The sequence below is a fragment of the Candoia aspera genome, chromosome 4, assembly GCF_035149785.1.
Source record: "Candoia aspera isolate rCanAsp1 chromosome 4, rCanAsp1.hap2, whole genome shotgun sequence".
In the NCBI taxonomy this organism is placed as follows: domain Eukaryota; kingdom Metazoa; phylum Chordata; class Lepidosauria; order Squamata; family Boidae; genus Candoia; species Candoia aspera.
The window spans coordinates 66,183,353-66,204,649 of record NC_086156.1 but is presented as its reverse complement, the minus strand read 5'-3'; the positions used below and the strand labels follow the sequence as shown (position 1 = coordinate 66,204,649).

Below are 21,297 nucleotides of genomic sequence, written 5' to 3'. Positions count from 1 at the left end.
ATCAATGAAACCACCGCATTGACCTCTCAGTCTAGGGTGGGAGGGGTGCAGAAGATTCCCCCATCAGTGCAATCAACGTCGCTGCCCTCTGCAAAGATCCCCATTATATGCTTCCTTCTCATGCATGTTTCAGCACCATAGACAGCGGGGAGGGGAGAGAGAATGAGCGAGCGAGAGAGAGCGCGCGCTAGCGAGAAGCCAGCGTTTAAGGCGTCAGCGCAGCTATTCCGAGGGAGAGAGGCAAGGAAGGGGAAAAGTTGAAGTGCGACGGGCAACGCCAGGCTCTCTGCTCCCTCCCTACTTTTCCAAGCTGGCACAGTGCTTAGAGAGGGCGCTCATCATGCAGTGTTTAGCAGCGGGGGCTGACAGAACTGCCAGGTAGCAGCAAAGAAAGGTGTTGCGAAGAACCCACTTTCCAAGGAAGACTGGATCTGGACACCTGGCATCTGAACAATTAGTCTCTCTCCGTCTCTCTCTCTGCCTCTCTCTTCCTCTCTCTCTCCTAACCAGCCCCCTCTGAAGCTGGTCTCCCCCTTTCCGGCTTTTCCAGGAGAATGCTGGCAGTGTTACAATTGGGGCTCTGGTGCCCAATCCCGTTGTAAAATTTCTTCGCCCTTCCTTTCCTTACGGGATTGTGTGGCTCTCTGGCATTACCCTGATGTGACTTTCCAACCCCCTCTCGCTCTGGAATCATGGGCATCTTTTGGGCTTATGTTGGATTCCTTTTCTTCACAGTATTGTACATCCAGCAAGGACTTTCTTCTCAAGGTAAGAGCCACATTTTGCCAACACTGGAATGGAGGGAATCTGGTGGACAGAAAGGGCTATCACAGTGAGAGGAGGGGGCCTATTGTATTTCCCTGTTTAAATCTTATTCCCCCCCCATTAAAAAGGGGGGGGGAGATAAGTTCATCTGAAGTACGATACAAATTTGTGCATTTAGTTTCCAGATACAAATGTAACATAGCCAGCTTACAGATGTATTGTTTATGTCTGAGCAATGCTTTCATTTAAAAAGAGGTGGTTGTTGGTTTGTTTTTAAAACATAGGGGACTATATATGGTGTGTTTTCCGACCCTTGTGTTCAGGATTCACAGAGTCATGGAGCCTGTGGGAAAGGGAATTTGCTTTTCTCCTTTAAATAGTGTAGTCTTTTTCAGAATGTCACTCTCTCCTCTCCTCCCCTCCGTCTCTCCTGTTTTCCCCTATAAACCTATGTTCATGTTCTCAAACCTTGGTTTTTGTCTATATTTCTACAAAGACCACTCCGTTCGCTGGCACCCACCTCCCTGACAAAGGCGCCTTCTGCATTCCAAGTAGCCCCTGCTCTGCAGAATCCGTCCAGTTGTTTGAGACTTTGAAGGCTGCAGTGTTCATTTCAGCACCATGGAGAGATCGTATCAGGGCGCTCCTCCAAATACTGCACTGGCAACCGGAAATGCTGTTAACAATTTTTGGCTTGTTTATTGGTTTAACTTTAGACAGAGGTGGGGCAGGAGTGGGGGAATAACAGCCGGCAGAAATATGGTCTCTATTCCTACTGGCAATGAGTTTCTGTACTAGTGAATGATTGGGAGGGGGATAGTGCTGGAGACTTTCTCTTTAAATAGAAAATATAGAGAGAAATCCCTGAGAAAGATACCTGTGGCTGTTTGCAATTTAACTATTTTAAAAGTGAAGACTGATCAAGCATTTTCTCCAATAGCCACAGCGATGAGCCACAGGACATAATCTAGCATATATGTGTGAGGTATTATTGAAGCCTTTTCAACATGTCCACTCTCAATACCACAGAACAGAAGTGGTCAGACTGGTGCTTATTTCCTTACTGTCTGAAAAGTGAAAGCAGGATGTGGTGGTGGCTTAATTGAATAGATCACTTTCCCAATGTCCCTGTGGGAATATAAAGGGCATTATGCTGATTTTTTCTGTCAAACATGTTAAGAAACATGTTCTTTATTGTGTGTATTTGGAAGGGGTAGCCATACTGGTGCACTAGGACTGAACCAAGGAAGCAAAGTATTTCCAGTGTTTGAATCTTCTGAACTAAAATATTATCTATTTTTTAATTTAGTGTGTCATTACAAACAAAACTGAGAATGTCATAAACTAGGATCCAACCATGGGAATTACTTTACAACAAATAAGTGTCATAATACACTCTTTAAAATATTCAGATCTTGTTTTTAAAAACAGGAAGGAAAGAAGAATGCTATTCTGACAATACACTTAATAATTAATAGGGTTCATCTATCAAAAACAAACATCTGGATTGTTTGTTATATTTCACTAATCCCTGAGGAAAAATACTGAAATACTGCCTTCCATAGAACATTTGCACTTCATTATCTGTGATAGTGCAAATCCAGACAAAATATTTCTGAAGTATTTAGTTTTTCAATTAGCCAAATTTGGAGACAGTAGTGGTTTATTAGACAAATATGTAAAAAGAAAAAGAAAAGAAGTGAACATTAATATTTCAAAGGAAGACACAGAACAGAAAAGACTTGAATATTAGTATAAGAAGGAAAAGGAAGAAAATGGGGGAAAGAGAGTACTACAAACCTTGTTGTTGTTTATTCATTTAGTCGCTTCCGACTCTTCGTGACTTCATGGACCAAACCTATGTATGCTTAATTGGTCTAAGCCCTACTGAACTAACTAATCAGGTACATGTATGATCTTCTGCATTATCACTTATAAATATGATCTAGTGAATGCAGTAGAATTTGTTCCCATGTACAGGACTATATTCTAAGGAAGGGAAATCAAGAAAATGAATGTGGGGTGGGGGTGGGGGTAAAAAGAGAGAAAGAGAAAAGGAATCCTAATGAGATCTGCTTTTCTTTTCCAGCCAAATTTACTGAATTCCCTCAGAATGTCACAGCTACTGAGGGGCAGAATGTGGAGATGTCTTGTGCATTCCAGAGTGGCTCTGCCTCAGTGTACCTGGAAATCCAATGGTGGTTTCTGCGGGCAGCTGAGGACCAAGAAGCTGGAGCTGAGGTGACAGACGCGCAGGTACCAGCTCACAACCTAGGCATTCCCTACAGCAGCTAGAGAGTGAGATTCAGGGAAGAGATGTGGTTTGCCCCAGACATGTAATATACTCACTCACTAGGAGAAGTAAAAAATTGCTGAGAAACAGATAACACCAAGGAACAAAACCCTGGCTTTTCATTTTATTGCTAACAGGTTTTGAAAGAATTGTTATTCATAAGTGTGGGTAAAAGATATGGACTCTTAAGGAGTTACATTTTGATCAATGCAAAGCTGCAGTGTACTTATAATTTTAGTACTGGAATCAGTGCTGAATTTTGCAACCTTGCCACTGGACAATAACATCTCCTAATAAGATTACATGTTGTAAGTGTTCTCTTAGAAGATCAATAAACACATAGCATGAAATTTACCTTATTAATTCATTAGCCAATTGTTATATCAAGTATTTCTTATTCTTTACTCGGGAAGAAAGAATCTAATAGGTTTCATATCATTTTTATTCCTTATGTTGAGACAGGATGGGAAATATGTATTTGCATCATTCAGATTCTATATATCCACCTCCACAATGCCTTTGATGTGTCCAGGCAGTTTCAGAATTCATTAATATTATCAAAGCAATAAGCATCTAACCAAATTATCTTGTTTAGTGTGGTCCCTCAGTCTTGTAAGTCAGTCTGTAATTTGGGGCTTTAGATAGGTAGAATTTGAATTTATCGGTTTCCACCCAAACTATGCAGCCCAGCTGGCTGACTATAGCAGTGAGGGATGGCTTTCACTATTGGTTGAACATAGTTGCCTTCCTCACACACACACACACACACAAATCCATGATTTTTTAGACAGTTAAATTCTACGGGTTTCTGCATAAACTCTGCCCTACCTCTTGGTTAGTTTATCAAGAATGTGTAGCTGTGTTCCTTTTTAGGTACATGCATAAGCAATGGGTAGATAATTTTATTGTTGAAAGAAGAATCTACCCAGAGGCAATTCATCAACAATTCTTCTAGCACAAATAAAAAACTTCACTAGTTCCTAGGAAAAAATAAAATTTGAGAAATCTAATATATTCAAAACTAACAACTCACCACAATCATCTTAAATTAATTTTTTTATCTACAAGTAATGATGGTCAGTGCCATTCAAACATGTTCTAATTTATTACATAAAATCCATTTTATATCCAAGATATTATCTGGACTTTTAAAATATTCCTGTGGATTCCATGTTGGATCCAGAGTAGATTAGAACCTTTAGCCTCAAGCTATTTCCAAACAAATGTGTTCAGCCCTAGTATTCAAGATTTTATTCTGGCATAAACTCCATATTGAAATACTTATTATTACTTATTCATCAATCACCTATATGCAAAATCAGTTCAGTATCTCACATGCTCACTGATAAATATGCAACCATTACCATAAGCCTATTTTCTCCTTCCCCCTGAGTTGTTCACACAAGTAATTTCAATGGAAGTAAACATAATGTGCTTAGCCTGTAGCACTGTGCTAAAAGTTTGATCACTATCTTGCCTAATATAATAAAAGAGAATTGGCTATAGTAAGTAATATACAACAGTGAAGCACATGTTTAGGGACATTCAAATCATGGTTCCATACCTTCCTCCACTTGCCCAACAACCTCTTCTCTCTTCCACTACTACTCTCAAGTTTGCACACATATACACAAAGAGATCTGCATATTTGTGCATAGTATACTTTTACAAGAAATATGTTTTTGGAATAAGATCCTTTCTCTTATACTCTACCTTCATCAAAACCATAAAACAGTTTTTCTTTTTTGCAATATTACAGATCTACTAAGAAACACTTCCTGAAAGAATGGAGGGTTTGGTGAAAGTCAAGACTGGTTTGAGTTGTTGTTGAATCTTTCTCATGTTTTATCACCTACTTCCTAAAGTGTTCCTTAACTGGAATAATAATGACAACAACAACAACAGTAATAACAACAATGACAATGACATCAGTAACAATTATGTTATAGCAAGCCAGTATCTCTGCTTCTTGTCAGCCCTTAACTGAGTCTTTGGTGATAAATGTTCAGAGAAGAAAAATGCTCCAATTCATGTCCAGTTTTATATTTATGCCAGATTCTTTCCTTTCAGGAAAGTTCTAGAAGTAATTAATCTTCCTGACTAATGCAGAAAGGTTTTGCTAGGGTGGCATTTTAGCTTCCTTGAAGCAGAGGCAAGAACATGTCATCCCATAGCATGCACGTGATTATTACAGACAGTGCTTGACCCCAGCCAGATCATTCTTTGAATCTATCTCCCTAGACAGGAATATTCTCTTCCCTTCCCTTCCCTTCCCTTCCCTTCCCTTCCCTTCCCTTCCCTTCCCTTCCCTTCCCTTCCCTTCCCTCCTCTTCCCTTCCCTTCCCTTCCCTTCCCTTCCCTTCCCTTCCCTTCCCTTCCCTTCCCTTCCCTTCCCTTCCCTCCCCTTCCCTTCCCTTCCCTTCCCTTCTCTTCTCTTCTCTTCCCTTCCCTTCCCTTCTCTTCTCTTGAGTGAACTAATTGCCATGTATATCAGAGTTTTTCTTTGCTTAGTTTTGTTTATTGTCTAATCTGCGAGTCTAGTTTAACAGACATTGGTGAACTAGATATAGTGCTGAACAGAAAAAATGGAAGAACCTTTATAATCAAGCCACTGCAGGATGAAGGCCTCTTCACTGAAGGTTATGGACCATAATCTACTGTGATAGCCCAGTGTGGCTTGGTAGTTATTTAAGAGAATATGGGGGTGAATATGTCTGAAGTGAGCAATCAGCAAAGCAATGGAATTTAATTTTTACATAAGAGGCTTCTTACATTTAGTATGCAAAAACAGTTATCCATTCCCCAACAGGTGGAGCTATTACCAGAGAGAGACTTGGACAATGATGGAACAAAGATAAGCGTAAGTTTATGACAAAATATAGATTGCTGCTTCATTTAAATGACTTTCCACTTGCTTTATTCTCTCTAATTAACAACCATACCAAAACCCATGACCCTTGGACTAATTAATGCCATTTACTTACCATGTCTTTCTCATGCCATTGGATAAAATAATACAGAGCTGTAGATAAATAATTTGCATTTCCCTGAAAGACGCAATATGTCTCACAACTGTCTCCTTCTGGGTTTAACACCTTCAAGTGGACATATTGCCAGTAAAATTGGCACTGCTATCCTCCTAAAGGGAAATTTTGAAGGTGCCTTCTTAGCTGAAGCATTCAAGGAATGCCAAGGAATACAACAGCAGTTTCCATAAGATCAAGTGTCCACAAAGTGACTGCAGTATCTCAAGGAATTCTACATATTTCTGGATCCACAGGCAACACTGATACAGGTTCTTAGTCAATCTGTGTTGAGCATGCTACATGGCTTTCTATCAGCACTGAAGATTTTCCTGACAATCTAGCCTGGTGAAGGAACACTCCATGCAAATGCCACATCAGACATACACAAAGGATATTATTCATTCTACAGTGCAATGAAAGCTGATACATACACAGCAAGATCTGATGCAACTGTAGATGTGCTTATATTTCTCTAGGTTTTGCAGCAGGTGCACATAATTGAAGTACATTATATGTCTCTGATGATATTCATAAAAACGGTTTGTATTGTATGACATGCCAGTAAAAGAGCTGTCTTCAGATACTGTTTTTGAAGTATTCTCCATATAGAACTAATACATTTTTTTTGATGAGAAAGAATTCATTTTATGAGCATTTATCTGAAGGATGTTTGGGAGAATATATAAATGCTGCATAAAAATCCAGTTGACAATCAACACAAAATAGTGTTTTCACCCAGTCATTTCAGAGTTGGGCAGTCTCTAAATCTCGTAAGTAACTAAATGTCCATTGATACCCCAGACAACTTTCTTAGAATAGTATTTTCTAAGCCAAGCCAAAACAATTTTTTATTAAAATGTATTAATATTTCTCAAGAGGTTCATATATTCTTAGTTGGAAAACATAAACTGCAAAAATTGTAATAAAGATATAAGATTATTACATCTGAATTTGTTTCCAATGTTAGATAAAATTTTGCACAAGTATCTGCTGTACTCACATCATAAAAAATCAACAGAAAATTTGCGTATGTTCACCTAATTAAAGTCATTAGATATCAGCCTGTTTTTTGAAAAACTGTCATAAAACGTCAGTATAAAACAAAAATCTGTGTGTGATGAACTTTAGCCATATACACATATAATCAATATCATAACATTCATGTCCACTGGACACCCTAAATTAGTCAGTTAATGTGAATCTAATGACTGATGAGATAGCTGGAAATGTTCTCAGGCCAAATGTACTTTTTACTTTACTTTACTTTACTTTACTTTACTTTACTTTACTTTACTTTACTTTACTTTACTTTACTTTACTTTACTTTACTTTACTTTACTTTACTTTACTTTACTTTACTTTACTTTACTATTATTTATTTTATTTTATTTTCTATCCCACCTTCATTATTTTTATAAAAAACTCAAGGCGGTGAACATACCTAATACTCCTTCCTCCTCCTATTTTCCCCACAACAACAACCCTGTGAGGAGAGTTGGGCTGAGAGAAGGGGACTGGCCCAAGGTCACCCAGCTGGCTTTCATGCCTAAGGCTTCCAAATGTGCTTCCAAATGTGTCATGCCTTCACTGACATGAGCTGATCAGTCCTACTTGACATGGATCGCCTATGAAAAGCACATATTAAAACTGAATAGTAGAGACAGAAAATTGAAAAAGTAGAGCACAATTGTATATTAGATGTACTTTCAGAAAATGTGATCAACCAAAGTCATATGCCAAACATTCTTTGAATTTTTTTTCTTTTTTATTATAACAGCAGACACTTTTAAAATACCCCATCTCTGAATTTGACTATGCCATTCTCCATTTATAAAATGAAGTGCATTTTGGTGCTTTGTGAGGAGAAAGGGAGTAAAATTATCTGGGAAAAGTTTGAGCTTGTTGGCCCCAAGGGAGTGAGCAGAGTCCTCAAAGTTGTTGGCATGGACACTTGCTTATTAGATCCATGTCCTTCCTGGTTGGTCACACCCTCCTGGGGTGTGATGAGTCCATGGTGGTGATTTCATCCTTGAAGGAGAGTGTGATTCCATCTGCACTTAGGGAGGCAATGGTCCATCCCTTTCTCAAGAAGCCATCAGTGGACCTCTAGCTAGACCAGGCTAGAAAACCAACTCCACAGGAAGGCCAGAACTATGCTTTATTGAGATAGGCTATGGTAACAGAATCTTGCAAGTCTGATTATGCTGAACCTCCCCTCCTTCTTATACTCCAGTGAATCAGGGAGGCATTTGCCTGAGCTATCTCTGAATATTACCATGTTTGCCAGGGCTTAAAGAATGCTTCAGCCCCCTTTGCCTACATAATGGTTCTTGTATAATTCTGTCAAGGTCACCTCCTTTACTCTCTTCAGGATCCAACAGTGTTGGATAATTTCTGACCAATCTTCACTCTTCCTTTTTGGGGAAAGTTGTTGACAAGGTAGTTGGACTGCAGTTTCAGGATGAATGTGGATTATCCAGACCTTTTTCAGCTGGGTTTCAGGCCTGGGCACAGTACCCAAACAGTATCGATGGCACTTGTAGGTGATCTGTGGTGTGATCAGGGTGGGGGTGGTATGTCCATCCTGGCCTTTCTTGATCCTTCAGCAGATTTTGATGTAATCAATCATTATTTCCTTCTGGCCTGGCTCAGGAGTTGGGAGTGGGAGGCACTGTGGAGTACCCTTGCTTTGTGAAGTACCCCAGGGCTCACTTCTCTTCCCACTCTTGTTCAATATCTGCATGAGGCCACAAGGTAAGATCATCCATTGGTATGGGGTTAGGTATCATCAGTACCTTGATGATAGTCAATTATACATTAAAATATTTGGCTGTCCGAGCAATGTTGTTGAGGACCTATCTCAGTGTCTGAAGGATGTGGGATTTTTGATGGGGAGAACAGGCTGAAACTTAACCCTAGCAAAACTGAATGGTTGTGGATTTTGGGGCCATCTAAATTCAGGGAATTTTCATATTTGGATCTGAACAGGGTTGCACTATCCCAGACAGATCCAGTATACAGTTTGGGGTCCTCATGGACTCATGGCTCCTGCTTGAAGAGTAAGTGGCAGCCATGACTCGGAGGGTCTTTGCATAAATCCATCTTGGGTGCCAACTGCACATATTCCTAGATTAGGAGGCCCAATTCACAGCCATTTTTGCCTTGGTCAATTCATCTAGTTTACTGCAATGCACTCTGCATGGGGCTGCCCTTGAAGACTACTCAGAAGCAATGGCTGATCCAGAATGCAGCAGTTATGGGTACACTTCTGTACAGCTGTACAGTACTGTTGCTTGCAAGTTGTACTGGTTACCAGTAGGCTTTTGGGTGCAATTCAGATTGCTGATTGTGACCTATAAAGCCTTTCATGGCACTTGCAGGACTATATGGTTATTTGCAGGACTACCTGTCTCCAGTTCATCCATTAGTTCTCTGACCCATCTGTCAGAGTAAGCAGGCATTAGGCTCCATCACTTAAATAATGTTAGTTGCCACCCACCCTGTGGAGCAAGATTCAGATGGCCCTGATCCTATCTTTGAGAAGGCTCTTAAGTTCTTGCTTTTCCCCTAGCTACTGAGTCAGGATAATTTGTGATATTTTTTATTATCTGGGGTTGGATGAAATTGCACATATCTGGCACAATATATTTTATTTTATTTTAATTTTTTTGTTTTTATGTGTTGTTTTTATTTCTGTACACTGGGCAACTATGCAAACTGTTTAAATTCAAATATAAATATAATGCAGGCCTTATTGCCAGTGGCAGCACTCCATTCAGGAACTGGCATTCATTTGCTGATGACAAGTATTTTTCCAAAGGGAAGTAAACTGAAAAAGATGTAAAACTACTGTTGATAACAAAAGGTTCATAATCTTCTTTTTTTTCTTGTTTTCCCAATTCATACTGAAGGTTCTCCATTAAGAACTTTTGAATCAGACAATTTTTTTTACTATTGTTGCTTATTTTAGACAGTTATAATATTTAGATGTTTTCTGCTTCTAGTGGTAAAAATTAAGAGCCAGTTTTTATTTCCAAGTAAAGACAGATAATTCACAGTAATGCCAGTGTTCTCCTTTCTGAGAGTGGGTATGTTGGTAGCTTTGCTGATTGGCTGACTTGAGTTATCTGGAGCAATTTTAATCCACAGTTCTTTTTTCCTAACCCACTCTCTGCTTGGTTATGGAATATATAATGGTTTTATAAAGTGCTCTGCCTTCAGAAAAGGAAACATCCCAACAAACCTTTTCACACTCCCCTTTCCAACCCTAGGATTTCTTTTATGCAGTATTAACATAAACCAAAACAAAAGAATGAGTCCTGTGTGCTACTCACTGATACATTTTTCCTCAAGTGGAATCATTAAAACTCTGCCCATGGAACATAGGAAAGACCATGTAAATGGTCTTCAGGTTCCATAATTTCTCTCCCTTCCTACAATTCTTTAACTTAAAACTTTCACCTGGACAGCTCTTCAAACAGAAGGTATACTGACATGCCAGACTGTCCTTTAGCTACCCTTCAAATGGAGTTTTGTTCTGTGCACATCAGAACAAATGGGCCCTGTAACTGGATTTCACCAGCAAATAAGTTGTGTTTCCCTTTTTGCATCATTGCTCTAAGGATGCTTGAACAGATATCCCCTTGGCAGCAGTGATGGCAATTGAGTACCTGGATTTTTTTTAAAAAATGTATTAACAGTAAATTTTGGTCCCCTTCCTAATATCTGCTAATTATATTGAAGTTCTTTTTGCTTCTCTTTATTATTTTTTTTTTGATATACCAACTCAACAGAAACATCCATATTCAGTATCAACTCTACTAAATAAAAACAAATCTATAATCTATACACAAATATATATCCACAAAAATAACTATACAGTTACATAACCCCAATTTCATTTGAAGGAATTCTGGAATAAAATTATTTTTCAGATCTTTCCAAAATTAGGCAGGAGCTAGCCTTACAGTCTCCCTATTTCATATTGGATTCCAGATATGTTTCAATCTCATAATTGCTGTTTTTAAATTATTTTCAGAAATAAAAAAGAATTGTTTACTGTAACCTTTTTATTCCTCCAGACATTGCTGAAAAAGCAAAACAGAACAAAATGCTTTCCATTATAATTATGAAAAACTGAAATGGATCAAACTTTGCACACTAGTGGTGTGTACAAAGCAGACAAAACCCTTTTCTTCTAAGCTGGAAAGAAAAACAGGTTGCATCATAAGATCCAGACAGGGTACATTCCTGTGTATTTGAGTGTTCTGGCTTCAAAATGTTCTGTGTGTGCCACCAAAGGGCAGGATAACTTGAAACAAGCCTTTCTTTGTCCCTCTAGGGTCACATAATGAGATGGGGTGGCACTGCTACCTACCATTCAGACATTTTAAAATGAACTCTCACACCCAAAAATAAAAGCAATGGGTAAACCACATGTTTTTGGAGCCAGACTGCACAAAAAGCTACAAAACCGCAGTAAAGAAGCGAGAGTAGGGATTCACCCCAATATAGCCCCTAAATAATTTTAAAAGCAATATTTTTCTGCTCTGAGGTTCCCTTCTATGCACAAACTTCTACGTTTGACAAACTAACAGTAATGCTGCACAAACAAATAAATAAAGCAGCCTTTATATTTAGGATGCAGCCTGAAAACAACAACAACAACAACAACTCATCTCCTGATGTACCCGTCTACCTATCTACCTAACTATTGTATCTATCTCAAGGTGGCAAACATACCTAATACTCCTTCCTCCTATTTTCCCCACATCTACAACCCTGTGAGGTGAGTTGGGCTGAGAGACGGTGACTGGCTCAAGGTCACCCAGCCGGCTCTCATGCCTCAGGTGGGACTAGAACTCACAGGTCAGAGTACATGCATACAGAATGATTACACACAGCATAACAAACAAAGCAACATTTTCATTTGTAAGTTAGAACCTAAAACCTCAGCAGTAACGGATTTAGCAAATATGCACAATGCCCATAATATACACGGTATGATGCACTCAGTAGACAAGCCTGGTTGATGCTTCCTGCCTGCAAAGAAAGCACAACCTAGACCCCTGCCCCATCCAGTCTCTGCCAAGTCTCACAGGGATAAAAGTGCAGCCTGGTGGCTTATTTGCTAATTTTGGAGGGGGATTTTATTAAGCCAATTGCATTGTAGAAAACCAAGGCTAGGCCAACTGTAGCCCTCAGAATTCTTGAACTCAGTATGACTCAAACCGGGTCTGTTTTGTTCTGAGCTTAGAGCACACTTTTTGTATATTGGTCTGAGCCCAAGAAAAAACTTTGTTTGGTTCCAGTCACAACAGGCCTGCCTGCCTGCCTGCCTGCCTGCCTTCCCATAACCATCGTGGATATCTTGAACTTCAGGCTGTCTATTCCTCTCAAACTCTGATTTTCTTTATTTGTTAAATTTATATTCTGGCAGCTCAAGGCCATGTACCCGGTATTCTCTTTTCCAGTTTTCTCACAACAAACCGTTGGGCAGGTTTCACTGAGAGATAGTGACCAGCACTGGCCCAGAGTATCCCAATGACCTTTTATGACTAAGGGGCGACTGAGCTCCCTATGTCCAAGTCAAATATATCAGAAGGTGAATCTGTGACACTAAACAGAAGTGCTTGGCAGATCCGGGGATGCTGCTACAAACTCATTATTTGGAATGTAGATATTCTAAGGCTATAATATAAATTGCAACTAATGATTTCCTTCAGGAACAACAACAAATAAAAACCCTGCCAAAAATCTACAACATAAAGATTTCTTTGCCTTTAAAATTTTTTTATTCTACCTTTTCATTGCACACTGATGTCTCCTTGTACTCCGTGCTGCTTTTTCTTCCTCTCAGGAAGATCACAGGATGGTTTCTCATAATTAGAAGACAGGGGAAGAGACTTACTGAACCTGCTGACTCAAGTTGCAGCCTAAGGCAAATGTATGTACAGATAGTCTTCATTTACCAGCCATTCGTTTAGCGACAGTTCGGATTTACGACGGTGCTGAAAAAACCTGATTTACGACCGGTACTTATGACCGTTGCAGCTACCCCGTGCTCACGTGATCACAATTTGGGAGCTTGGCAACCAGTTCACATTTATGACCATTGCAGCGTCCCATGGTCACATGATCACCATTTTTGACCTTCCTGGCCAGTTTCTGGCAAGCAAAATCAATGGGGAACCACATGATTCTCTTAACAACCATGTGGTTTGCTTAATGCCTGCAGTGACTCGCTTAATGACCACCGCAAAAAGGTTGTAACCTTGGGTCAGATTTGCTTAATGACCGCTTTGCTTAGCAACCAAAATTCTGGTCCCAATTCTGGTTGAGGACTACCTGTAATGGAGGAGGTGGAAAAGGAAGGCAAAAACCTCAAGCCATGCCCAGAATAGCATGTCCTGTTGGTTTTATTTCCTCATCTGAGATTCTCCTGTTTTATTTAGAAGACCTGAAAAAGGAAGGAAGCCAAAATACAGAATATTATCCCTACTTGAAAGCATCAATTCCATATGGGATTTATAATGTATTTTTATTAAATATAGAGACTGCCTGATGCCTGATAACTTTGGGTGGCTTAAACTTTAAAAATCTAAGAACCATAAAATAGAGAAAAATTCAGCTATATCCAGAAAAAAACCCTACATACCATACCAAAGAAGCACCCAACAAGGACTCTACATTCACTCTATCCCACAGCCTTGGAGAACAGCCAGGTTGTCAAGTACTTTTGAAATATCATCAGGGTAAAAGCCTTATGGATCTCTGGAGTGACATTACTTCAGAAGATGTGCTTCCTAGGTCCCAATAGATGGCATGGTTTAATCAAAGAGGCCTGGAGCAGACCCTCTGATCTTGCTATATGGACAGAAACTATTGCAGATAGGTGGTCCCTCACATAACAAGGTCCTATGCCATGAAGCAATTATAAGCAATAACCAGCATCTTATATTGTACCTGGAAGCCAACTGAGAACCAGTGAAGCTTGTGAAGCAGTGGTAACACATGAGCATACTGCAGCATGCCCATCATTGCCCTTGCTGTTACATTCTGGACCAACTGTAGCTTCCAAGTGGTCTTCAAGTAAATAGTCCATTTGTGAGGTGACTACGGCATTAATGATGATCTGAAGGGCCTCCCAATCTAGGAATGGGCACAGCTCTTGCACCAGATGGATTAGTGCAAAGGTCCTCCTGGCCACAAGTAGAAACTGAGTCCAAGATGGCCACCAGTCTCAAATGTGGATGTACTGCCCCATCCAAGACTCAGGATGGAAAGTCTCCAGAGCTGGGTAGGGGCCAAAAATCCACAGGCACTTCATCTTGTCAGGATTGAGCCTAGGTCTATTCCTCTCCATCCAGATTCAAACAGCCTCCAGATGCAGGGACAGGACATTGACAGCAACTCCTGGACAAGGTCAAGATGTATAATTGAGTATCATCTGCATACTGATGGCGCATCACCCCAAACCAATGGATGACCTTACCCTGCAGTTGGATATAGAGGTTAAACAGAAAAGGAGAGAGCATTTCGCCCTGAGGTAAATAAGGGGGTGTGGATGCCACCTCTTCTCCCCAGCACCAAGTGGAACCAACCATAGAAGAAGGAGGAGGAGGACCACTGTAAAATGGTATTTCCCATCTTGAAACCCTGCAACCAATCCAGAATGATACTGTGATTAATGGTATCAAAAGCTGCTGAGAGATCAAGGAGTATGACAGTGGATATACTATCCCCATCCTGGCTTCACCGAAGGTCATCAGCAAGCTCAACCAAAGCTGTTTCTATATCTGATTGATATGGGTCCAGACTGAACAGCGGTTCACGAGATCCATAGACAGACTGACCACAGAGGCTTTTCTTTGGGGCACGGGCAGGCTTTTTCATGGCAAGAAAGTGCTTGGAATCATCCCATCTGCCCTCTAGAATGCCATCTTGTAGCCAGAGAATCTCAAATAGCATTCGCGATGATCCGGTAAGAAACTACAGGAGACGGGATATCATCATTTCCAAACTCTGCTGCAGCCTTCAAGGGACACTAGGTCAAGCCACCCCATTTCTAAGCCACCCATTATTTATATATATAATTTATATATATAATATATATATAATTTATATATATAATTTGACTGGATTAAAAAATCCAGTCAAATTATTAAAGAAAAATGGAATTATATAAGCCTTAATTTCAAACCAAATACATATTCTTTATTTTTTATCCCACATCGAAATATACCAGAACCTTTACTTGTCTCCATATTACACATAAGGCATTTTTCTTAGAAAAATCAAGCAGCCCAACTGCCCGCCTTAGAAGGTCCGACTTCTCAGTAGGAAGCCTCCCACAGAACAGAGCCATTTTGTTCCCAAAACAACCCCACAGAAAGACAAGCCAGTAGGTATCTTGCAAGTCGAACTGTCTTAACCCCTTCACCACCAAAGTGTGTTTGTTGCCTGGCATTTCTTTAGAGTGTTCGATTTTGCCGTTGGTAACGAACTCTTCCTCTTCCTCCAGAATATCCACAGCCCATTGACACATTTTAAAACATATATATATGTTTTTAAACTTCTGTACCCCAAGAGAGGCTTTCTACAGCAAGAAGAAGCAAAATCTCTTGGTGTTTATCATCATTTCTGGATTAATTTTAAAATCTTTTTTAAACTTTGGCTTATTTCCCATTTAAACATTAAGGTGGACTGAGAATAAATAATAATCTCCCCGCTATTATTTTTGTACCTAATTTAAAGGATTTAACATTTTCCTGCATGTTGAAGCTGCCCTTTTGAGTCTTCAGTTTTCTTTTCAATTTCCTTGGGAGCAGTAGCTGCTGGTTAGCATATTTTCCTTTTTGTCAATTACTCTCTGAAGCCTTTCATTAACCCATTAGCTCCTATCTGTGTTAGTCAAGTATCCAGGGGGCACCATAATCATAAACATGGGAAAGGAAGAGTTCAATGAGATTTTCTCAGAGCTCTGTTCTGAGCTTCATTATGATTTCAAACAGATTTTACATGACACCTTTCAAGTTATGCTGCAAGATATCCAGAATATTGCAGAAAATATCAGTTTTAAAATGTGTCAATGGGCTGTGGATATTCTGGAGGAAGAGGAAGAGTTCGTTACCAACGGCAAAATCGAACACTCTAAAGAAATGCCAGGCAACAAACACACTTTGGTGGTGAAGGGGTTAAGACAGTTCGACTTGCAAGATACCTACTGGCTTGTCTTTCTGTGGGGTTGTTTTGGGAACAAAATGGCTCTGTTCTGTGGGAGGCTTCCTACTGAGAAGTCGGACCTTCTAAGGCGGGCAGTTGGGCTGCTTGATTTTTCTAAGAAAAATGCCTTATGTGTAATATGGAGACAAGTAAAGGTTCTGGTATATTTCGATGTGGGATAAAAAATAAAGAATATGTATTTGGTTTGAAATTAAGGCTTATATAATTCCATTTTTCTTTAATAATTTGACTGGATTTTTTAAGGGTTTGTTTGATTTGTAAGATTTATAAGGTATCTATAAGGTATATAATAATTGCTTGGTTTATAGGTTTAATAGGGTTATGTTTGTTGTAGTATTGTTAATTATTAAAGTAGACAATTTATATGTTTTTATAATTTGATATTTGTTATAGTAGACAGAGATATATAGAATAGTGGTAGGAAGGAAATAATTATAAATGTTATTTTTCGGGGTTGGGGAGGGAAGTTGATTTAGAGATCTATATAATTCTTTTTTTTTTTTCCCTGTAAGGGGAAGGAGCAGTTGCATTAGTGATTTGTATATGTGCTAATGGAAGGATTTATAGAAATAATGTGATTTTGGTTTAATATAGAGTAAGGGATTGAATATGGAAATTGCTGTATATTCTTGTTGTTGAAAGTTGGAAGTTACCTTCTACAATCTCCAAAATTCTTTTTTCTCGTATTCTGCACTTTTTTAGTTTTTCTTTTTTTTTCTTTTTGTAGTTTTTTGTTTTTTTGTAGTTTTTTATCTTTCTTTCAAACTTAATAAAATTCTTATTTTAAAAAAAGGAGTCACAGGTTCAAACTCACTCCAGATAACTTCACAAGACCATGCCCCAAGTACCTCAACTGGACCTTTTCAGTTGGAGTCCAACTCTGAGTGGATCTGAGCAACTTTATCTACCAGATCGCTTGAAAATTCTGCACAGCAACCTTGCAGTTATTCCTGTGGTCTGTCCCACCCCAGCAGGGCTGCAGGGCTGTTGGATGGCTATCAGCAGACACAAAAAGGGCAAAGAAATAGCAACACTTTGCTATGGGCTTTTACTCATATTTGATTAGACTTGCTCTTCATCTTCCTCCAGTGGTACTCTAGGTGTCTCTTCTGACACATTATCTCCTGGCTATGTTACTGGGGATGGTTCAGATTTTTTTCCCTCTTCATTGCACCACCATTGTTCTGCTCACAAAACTTTCCTTTTACTGCCCCTGACATCTGTTCTTCTACTAATCCCTTTTTTATGCATTGTGGATTCTGTGTGGGAAATGAGAAGTTTTGAACATAAAAAGAAAAGCGGTTAAAAACCAAAATGATCTCTCATAGACATATTTATTTGACTGTACGGCTATCTGGGTTTAAGTACCACTGAAATTATTCTTAACCAAGTTCACAGAGCACCCAGATGATGTTGTCTTCCTTTAGTAAACAGATCCTCTTTTATTACATTTTTGCCCATTCTTTTTCCGAAAGGCAGAATCAGAGTCACATCATTTCCAAAGGCTGTTCAATAGCCCTTAATTCTTAGAGAAATTGTGGGGAAGACTAATTTGACATCAGCAACAATATTCACCATCCTTCCCCAAGCTCATCACTCCTCCATTCTGCAAAGGTAGATAGGAAAGAGACTGTTCAGCTAACAGTGGATCCTATTGCGATGTTATATCCAGCAGCAAAGTGGCATTCTATGCTTCCTCAATTCAATTTCCTCAATTAAAACACACACACACACACACACAAAAGGTGTTTGCAGTATATCACTATTTTTGAATACTTTTGAAATCCAAGTTCAGAACAGATGAAAGTTGTGAGGGGTAACTGTGTAATAATGCTGCACTCAGGCAGGTTGAGAGAGTGGATTGCAGTGACCCTAAGGGGTGTCTGGGCAAGCATACAGTATATAGAACCCACATATGTTCCAACAAGGATAGATAAATATCCTTGATTTATTACCACAGAGTTCTTGGTATTATAGCAGGACTGAGTGGCACAGACGCTATATTTCAGTTCAACAAGCTACCAAAAATAAAAGCCAGAAAAGCAATGGCATAATGTAAGAGAGATTCATCTTTCATGGAATAATTGGGATGTATTTTCCAATAAAACGGCACTGTGTTGGCCTTTGGCTTCCATTGCAATCAATGTAAGTTGATAATCATGAGTAGCTTAAAGCTGATTGGATTAAATGGGTATTAAATCCACATTAGTTGTAATAGATACTATATGTAGTTAGTAAAGTCTGCATTTAAAACAAAGATGCAGCTAACTGGATTCACATCAGGACTGGTTGAACTGAAGTGGGTCATGTTACATTTCCAGTGGGCTCAGGATATTTTGATTCTCAAAGAATGCACAGAAGTGATTTATGACATACATGAATAATGAATGAACATAATCAAGATACATTTATTCGTTGGGGTTTCCGGTGAAGGAGTATGGTAGCAGGTCGAGCTCTGTAAGAGCTTGGAAAAATTGATATCTATCACGCGGAGGTCTAGAGTTCTGCGGAGTTGGAGAGAGACGGGCAGACCTCGTAGGCAGCACGAGAAAAGGAGCGCTGAAGGCAAAGGACTCCAGCGGCTTCGGAGCGGCAGGAGAAAGCTTTGCTTTCTCTTTCAACACTTTCACTTTCACCGCAACAATAAAGCAGCCGGGAAGCCTGGAGGCACATCTGTAGAACCCGCGTGAGTAGCCTAGTCATCTAGGCAATTCTGCAGCCCCCTTCATCTCTAGTAAAAGAAACAACAACTTTTAACCACAGAAGAGAAAAAGAAGAAACTTTCTAAGCGGAGAAAAAACAACAACTTTTCTATACTTTGGAGACAAAAAATCTTTACTGCCAGTCCTCACTTAAAAGGAACTGAATTAATTAATTAATTTCTAACGCCATATTGGACTGTATTGCAGATGTTTATAAGATTATTTTGAATTGTATGCTCTGTATGTTTTGATATAAATATTATACATTGCTTTATATAGATAAATATAACATTAGGTGTAGTGATTAAGATAAGTAAATAAAGATTTCTATAAGAACAAAATGAATACAAGGAGACAGAATAGGAGAGGCTCAAAGCCATGTTTGAAGATTTTATGCAAAAAACAATCCAAAATATTACTCAAAATTTAACGCAATTATTAGAGGAGAAAATAGATGGATTTGAAAAAAGGTTGGATCATAAGTTAGAGACAATAGATAAAAGAATAAAAGCAGACATTCAAGAGGTAAGAGAAAGAGTGGAGAAATTAGAAGTAGAGAATGATATAGAATTAGACCGATTAACTGTGTTAGAGTTAAAAGAAAAAGAACATTGTGTTAGACTTAGAGGTGTACCTGAAAAAAAAGAGGCAGAAATAAGAGAAATAGTGGTTCAAATGCTTGCAAGTTTAATTGAATGGGAGGAAGAAAGGCTAGAAGAAGATATAGAAAAAATATTCAGAGTTAACTCAAAATATGCAAAAATTAACCGGAAACCAAGAGATATAATAATTGAATTTGCTAGGAAAAAGACAAAAGAATTGATAACACAGGCCTCCTATGGGGAAAAAATTAATATTGAAGGAGAGGAGATTATGATATTGAAAGACATACCACTGAGAATATTAAAAAAAAGAAGAGACTATGTCTTTCTCACTGAAGTCCTTAAATGAAATAAAATCCCCTTTAGGTGGGAAGTATTGGAAGGAGTGAATGTCACATTCCAACAACAAAGATATAAACTGAATACTATTTTTAAGGCTCAGGAATTTCTCAGAAAATATAAGAAAGATTTAGACCCAGAAACAGATAGAAGGGAAAGGCCAGAAACTAAAGAAAGTAAAGTGAAACGTTTAAATACAGAGGAACAAAGTGCAGAGGAACTAGCTTCAGGTTCTAAAGAATTTGCAATGCTCCTTTCCAATGAGTGAATTAAAATGCCTTTCCTGGAATATAAATGGAGCCAACACCCCAGCTAAAAGGAAAAAAGTTTTTCACTATTTATACAAATTAAAACAAGATATAATATGGCTTCAAGAAACTCATATTGCAAAAAAAGATAGTAAATATCTGGTAAATAACAAATTAGGAAATGAATTTATAGCAGCAAATAAAAATAAATAAATGGAATTGTAATATATCTAAATCCTAAATTAATAAGTGATGATAAAAATGGGAGATATTTAATAATAGAATTAGAACTACAAAATTCTAAAGCAATATTGGTTTGCGTATATGCCCCTAATGATAATCAGAATAAATTCTATCAAAATTTATCAAATGAACTTTCCAAATTATCCTATAACAATTGGATTATGATGGGAGATTGGAACGGAGTTACCTTACCAATTATTTTCAGAAAATCTGAACAACAAATAAAAAAAAATCAAGGAAAATTGCCCCAATTTTTTTTTTGATATGTCAGAAAAATTGGCTATTGTAGATGCCTGGAGATATAAAAACGGTACGGCTAGAGATTATACATTTTATTCAGACAGATTTAAATTGTTCTCCAGGATCGATATGATATGGTTATATAAAAATTTGGCAAATAAAATTTTAAATTTATCAATTCTCCCTCAATCCTTCTCAGACCATAATCCAGTTCAATTGGTTATAAAACTCCACCCAAAAAGTTATAGGTGGAGATTAAATGAGACCTTGTTGAGAAACAAAGAACTTGTAGAAGATTGCCAAAAGAAATTAAAATAATTCTTTGAATGGAATTTAAATAATGAAGTTAGTATTAAGACAGTATGGGATACTAGTAAGGCATATATGAGAGGATATTTTATGTATTTAAATAGTTGCTTAAAGAGGAAAACACAACAAAAAATTCAAACAGTTCTTGATCAAATTAAGATAAAAGAAAAAAACATATTCAAATAAGACCATCAGATGAAGGTATAAATCATCAAATAAAAATTTTACAGCAGCAATTAAAAATACTCACAACAGATGAAATTGAAAGAAAACTGAGATATATTA

General features: G+C 38.3%; 1 protein-coding gene across 2 annotated transcripts in view; it reads left to right on the top strand.

Moving 5' to 3' along the window:
- The first annotated feature begins 217 nt into the window (after positions 1–217).
- The window catches only part of VSTM2A (V-set and transmembrane domain containing 2A), a 44,903-nt gene continuing 23,823 nt past the window's right edge, over positions 218–21,297 (top strand). For both annotated transcript variants that reach the window (XM_063301961.1, XM_063301962.1), the window contains exons 1-3: positions 218–768; positions 2,855–3,021; positions 5,868–5,918. In XM_063301961.1, the coding sequence (XP_063158031.1) occupies positions 693–768; positions 2,855–3,021; positions 5,868–5,918 (294 nt within the window). In that variant the 5' untranslated portion in view covers positions 218–692. The remainder of the gene's footprint in view (positions 769–2,854; positions 3,022–5,867; positions 5,919–21,297) is intronic.